Here is a 6,000-nt window from a genome sequence, read left to right on the forward strand (position 1 = left end):
ATTTACGGGAGACGGGGTTTGGAAATTGGTTGACCACATAATCAGCAGATGCCGCCTCCCTTCCTCTACCTGGAAGCCATCTTGTTGGCGACCCCTGAAGGTGTTACCCATCAACAGGTGTTGACAGACGGTGAAAACGACGAGACGGACCAAATAAGTACCTCAAACGTTCGCAATGCTAATCAAGTCCAGAGCGTTGCTACCATCCAATGTGCCCTCAGAGTTTTATAAATAGATATTATACTCTGCTAAATTGGAGACAGGATTCTGCTACTCGGTGGTTGTCATGAGTTTTGTATTATTTCCCTTTCTTTTTGAATATTGAAACTCAATATCTGGTTACAGATTTCAGCTCACTCAGCCACTCTCCATGTTTTGGCATCGGAGGCCGAAGGCTGAGCAGAAGGCTTTGACTGGCTTCCAATTAAGTATTTGATTCATTTAGGAGGGTGAATTTTGGGGTGAATTTTAAAACTTTTAAAGCTACTGTATAGTAACGTGACTTTGTCACAACAACTTTGTTGTAATATATGTTTTAGCACCAAAGATCTGATCATTTTGTTAAATTCATCTTGAGGCTTATCCGTAATGTTAGAGAATTAATTTGAGGGTTTTACCAAAAGTTTCTCACACAATTCTAACAGTCATGACTCCTTCAGCTTTTAATTTCCAAGTTGTAGAACTAACCAGACCACCTCCCAGAATCCACCAAAAATAAACTCACTACTACTGTGGCGAAGCACGGCGTGTTTCTCACACAGAAACCCTAACTTTCATTCATACAGTGCAACAAGCCAAACATATAAAACCATTCCCACCCTAATAAASTGGGGCCTTTTTTCTGCCACAAAGGGAACTGGCTCCCATGAGCGTTACACTCTAAAATGCCCCCCCCCCCCCTGTCTAAAGGGCCTATTGGGTAAAAAGCTTCCTTTCCAGCTAGGAGGAAAAGCGGTCAGGGAACCAAGCCAAGGATATGACCCAGTACCCATGCCCAATCAGGAAACCAGGAACCTCACCTGACTCAAACGCTGAAGACAGCAAAAGTGGCAGGTTTGTAACCCAATAAAAGTTTATACATTTTTCTCCACAGAGTGAAATAGTTGCTATTTTCACTTGTATCACCTGGTATTTCACTCATATCAAGAATTTGGGATACCAAGCTGCTAATGTTAGTTCTGTGAGTATTTAGCATACCTCATATGTGTGTGTGTGTGTCTGGATAATTGGTCTGTTGTGAGAGAGGAGCAGGTGTAACCTCATTGTGGTTATCGGGGAACGGCAGGAGCTCTCTTAGTCTGCATCAGATTAGCGCCTTTAGAGAGCAGCTCCATCTCACATACAGCCTGCCCTAGTGTGCTAACTGTCAGAGCCTCGCAACTGTTTTTGGAGGTGCTCTCTTTCTCATTACAAATAGCGTGAGAGCTTCAGTGTCCCTCTCTCACTTCTCTTCTCTCTTCTCTCTCTTTTCTCTCTCCTCTTCTCTGTGCTACAGGAGTGAGGTTTTTGAGGTGAAGCACATTCTTTTCTCACACAAAGCGCGTCAGATGTTGCACATCACGTGCTCACATGTGTTCACTTCTCAGCATGAGATATACTGCTGCTTAATGTGATGGAGCTAAGAATATCATTCTATACTTGCTTATGGACAGGGCTCCTGTCTACTTGTATTTATGTATTCAGATGATTGTGTCTGAATGCATATTCATCTATGGGTAGACTATCTCTCTTGAGTTGCTAATCATTAGATATAGATCTTGCAAAAATTATGAAGAACGTGAAATGTTTGGGATTAAAACATTTTTTTACCAGCTAAATAAAAAAATGTACTTTAGAAGCACAATCTATAGGCAGAGTTTAGCTGTAACACTATGACTCCTGAAAACATTTATTCATCCACATTTCCATAGTATTACATTCAGGAATTGGAAACATACAATATCCACAACCATTAAACAGCCTCTTTGATTTTCTTTCGACCCGTACCTCTTAATTTCAGTCAAAAAAATAAATGTATTTTCCAAACTGCTTTGCCTGTGTAATGCAAGTTGTTAAACTAACCGCCAGAGTATTTCGCTCACATGAGGTCGTCTATTTGAAATGCTTTCAAATTGAACTGGAGGATTTAATGACTTTTGGCCTTTGTTCTATTACAGTTTGGTTTCATTTTCTCGACTGAATAAATTGTAAAAGGATATTGCATATTCATTAATGATTTCCAATGGTGATTACAGCTTTAAACACTCTCTATTTTCCCATCCTATTTTTTGCATGCACGTTGGTTTTCCCTTCTTGCTACAGTCAAAATACAAATTCAAGCATCCGAAGCGCTTTACATAAGAGACCCGCTAAGTGTAAGATCTGATCCCAACTCAGTCCTTATTCAGACATTAGAGGGTTACACACTAAATAAGGCCGTAATGCTTTAAAGGAGAATAATCAACCAACATCCAGTCCTCATGCTCCAGTCTGAATGATAATAAGCAATGAAGGATGAATAAGAGAGTGGGAGAGAAACATTTAGTGATGCGGAAGAATGAGAGTGAGAGAAAGATATAGTGCAGAGATGCGGCTTTGTCAAGAGGAAACTATAAATGACTGAGTATCTGTCTGAGCTGTGAGAACACTGGAACACCTCTGTCACTCTGCTCACTGTGGTTCCAGTAGGGATATCAGAGGCTTGTTCTCATATGAGCTGCAGATGTGTGTGCGTGTGTGCGCACGTGCGTGCGCGCATGTTTATAGAGGGGGAAACTGGGCTCCAGAGATTTTAAGATTTATTCTGCAAACAATTAGGAGCTGGTAGTGCTTATCCTGTGGCTCTCTAATTACCACAGCAACCAGGCCGTAATCGAGGGTAGATTTTCTGTAGGGAACCAATCTCCCAGACCTCCTCAGATTAATACTCTCACAGCAACATGCTCTCGATAAAATGACATGTTGGGGACTTTTTAAATTAATAGCGAAATGATACAAACACATTTTCAAGCAGCTAGAAAGTGAAGAAACCATGTAAAACTTCTGTTCTGTTTGTCACAGGAGAATATCTGACTTCCACTCTAAATCTAACTGTTGAAAACTCTGAATTAACTGTATAAACTGTTGGCTGAGGCCTTTCGCAATTGAACACAATTGAATCTTCTATCACTATATGTAATCTAATTTATTACGTTGTTATTTAATAATCTTATAATTTATTGTTTCATTATATCAGCGGGAAAATTCTCTCTAAACTTGACTTCAATCTAGGCTTTAATCCAAGTACTGCTGGATTGAGGTAACCATGGGAAAAAAATGGCTCCTTCATTAACAGCAGTCTTTAGCCTGAGTGTAATGCACTCACCTCACCACACAGGCCAAGAGTACCTCCTGTAAGTAGTGAAGGAGACAGACCAATGTTTTTTCTCTTTCTGTTTTATCGTATCGCTGTGTTCCAGTAAAGGCTGGTCCGATGGAGCCTTCCTTCCTTCTATTCTCCCAGAGAGCTAGACAAACTTCCTCTTGATGGCTGTGGTGAGAAGCCCATTATTGGTGTGCTCCATCAAGACTACATCAGACGCAGCCCTGAGGCCCACAGCTGTAAGGGCCCTGTCACTAACGGCCTCGGCTACTGTATGGACCCATGCCTCCTTTTACCCATTTAATAGGAATGTTAGGGCATTCAGCGTGTGTGGTGCGATCCTTTCAGAGAGGGTCTACTCAAACACCAAAACAAAGTCTCTCTTTTAGAAGTGTTGCTGTCCCTGCTGTTTTGGAACACGCACACACCCCCACACTCCTTCGTGTTGCCAAACAGACGAGGCCACACATTTTAAACAACTGGGAGCGAGTGGACCGCCAGAGCCGCCAATATCATTCTCTCTCTGACGCCTCGAGCCACAGACATGACAGAGGAGAGAGAGAGGGAGAGGGAGAGAGTATAGAGGGGAGGAGAGAGTGCTTACCTCTCAGTAGAGTGGGGCCGTAGTTCCCGAAGCAGTCAAAGATGCTGTTGGAAGCCATGTCCTCGTGGCTGAAGTGGTGCCAGAGCCGTCGTCAGCCCTCTCTACAGACGATAACGACCAACCTTGGAGAGAAACGGTGGTTGAAATAGAGAACGAAAGAGTGAGAGAGAGGAGAGCGAGGGAGAAGGATAGATCCTGGAACTCGGAGCCCATTTGCAACCAAGAATTTGGGGTTTGTAACTACCACAGGAATCCCTCGCCACAAGCCTGCAAAGAGAGCAGTATAACTATGCAGCACCAGGGGTATGAGACATTCAGAAAGAAAGAGAGGAAGAGGGAATGATAGGGGGAGAGGGAGTGAAAGAGAGGGAGAGGGYGAGAGAATGGTAGGCTGGGAGGGTGAGGGAGAGGGAGAGAGAATGGTAGGCTGGGAGGGTGAGGGAGAGGGAGAGTGAGAGAGAATGGCAGGCTGGGAGGGTGAAGGAGAGGAGAGAGAATGGTAGGCTGGGAGGGTGAGGGAGAGGGAGAGTGAGAGAGAATGGCAGGCTGGGAGGGTGAGAGAAGGAGAGAAGAATGGCAGGCTGGGGGGTGGGGAGGGGAGAGAGAATGGCAGGCTGGAGGGAGGGTGAGGAGGAGGGAGAGGAATGGTAGGCTGGGAGGGTGAGGGAGAGAGAGAATGGTAGGCTGGGAGGGGAAGGGAGAGGGAGAGAGAATGGTAGGCTGGGAGAGTGAGGGAGAGGGAGAGAGAATGGCAGGCTGGGAGGGTGAGGGAGAGGGAGAGAGAATGGCAGGCTAGGAGGGTGAGGGAGAGGGAGAGAGAAAGAATGGCAGGCTGGGAGGGAGAGCGAGAGTGTGGCTACACTGAGATGCAGTGGTACCATCCCTCTCCAGGACTATGGCCTTCCAATGGACTCACCGTTGTTGTATCGGGTCTGGACGTCTTGTTAGCAGGCCAGGGTGGGGTGGCAGGGAGGTGTGGTGCTGTGCTGGTCRGGTCCGTCAGTGGGCAGGGGCTCTGAGGTTAGCCAGGTTCTCTCTCTCTCTGTCAGGAGACGTGGTGTCCCACGGTGGTGGCCTGACTGGAGCGTCAGTGTTAGCTAGCGCCGGCTAAAGCCACAGCTCTCTTTGCGTCCTCGCCATCCTCCAACTCCCCTCCGTGAGTGGAGGAGCCCACGTCACATGTCACATGAGGTCACAGGGCCTCCCCTCCCCTCTCTCTTTTCGCTCTTACTCGGTGTAGCTTGTTTTTTCCTCTTTGCTTTTACTTTTTCAGCTCTCTGCTTCCCTCTCTCTTTTCTCTCTCTTTTGATTGGTCGGCCAAGTTTTGGAAATGTTCTGTTTTCTTTAAGTTCAAACCAGGCAGTGGCCTACGCCATTCAAAGTCTGTGAGGCTTTCACAGGGCGCCGAAACCCAGTGTGAACAACCAGAAAAGCATTGAACATGCATTAAGAGAAATAGAAATAAGAGAGAAGAAAGAGTGAGAGAGAGAYAGAGGGAGCGTTGACTGTGGAGACTGGGGCTCGCCGCAGCACAGAGAGAGGAAAGGAGCAGAGCAGAGTAGAGAGAGTTCTGTCTCTGAGCACTTTCAGAGAGAGCCTGTGTGTATGTATGTGTTTGTGTGTGTATGACTGACTCACTGCGCATCTGTGTTTGTAAGAGCTGGTGGTTTTGGGCCTGGAAAACCAACCCTCCACCCTCACTTACCGCTTGATAGTATCGTAATCGTAGCTGCAGTGCTGCTCTGCTCTGCTGTCCCCTCTATTCTTACTACCTCTCTCTCACACACTGTCCCTTTCACTCTGCTTCTCACCAAGTCTATTCTTACCTACCACACAATACAATTATTTGGGAATATTTATTTCACACCTGTAATACAGGACAAAGGAGCAATACACAAAAGTTGAAATATGTAGAAAATACAGTATATAAACATAGATCCACTACTACATCTCTTACTAAAAAGCAGTTTGGCTTTAAGCACAGCCTGACAGTGAATTGCATATTTTCCAGTGTGTTGTGGGTATGTCAGAGTTCCCCCCCCCTCAAATATCTAAA

The 6,000-nt window shown here is 45.4% G+C and overlaps 1 protein-coding gene across 4 annotated transcripts in view; it reads right to left on the minus strand.

Annotated features, from left to right (window-relative positions):
• Positions 1 to 5,467, minus strand: part of runx3 (RUNX family transcription factor 3) — an 81,500-nt gene extending 76,033 nt beyond the window's left edge. Inside the window, exons 1-2 of one of the 4 annotated variants that reach the window (XM_023986467.3) lie at positions 4,861 to 5,467; positions 3,945 to 4,066 (exon numbers count right to left, since the gene is read on the minus strand). In XM_023986467.3, the coding sequence (XP_023842235.1) occupies positions 3,945 to 4,002 (58 nt within the window). In that variant the 5' untranslated portion in view covers positions 4,003 to 4,066; positions 4,861 to 5,467. The remainder of the gene's footprint in view (positions 1 to 3,944; positions 4,067 to 4,860) is intronic. The other 3 variants (XM_070443341.1, XM_023986463.2, XM_023986465.2) reach the window with 3 other exon arrangements.
• Between the last annotated feature and the right edge of the window lie 533 nt (positions 5,468 to 6,000).

This window comes from Salvelinus sp. IW2-2015, linkage group LG4q.2 (genome assembly GCF_002910315.2).
Source record: "Salvelinus sp. IW2-2015 linkage group LG4q.2, ASM291031v2, whole genome shotgun sequence".
Taxonomy (NCBI): domain Eukaryota; kingdom Metazoa; phylum Chordata; class Actinopteri; order Salmoniformes; family Salmonidae; genus Salvelinus; species Salvelinus sp. IW2-2015.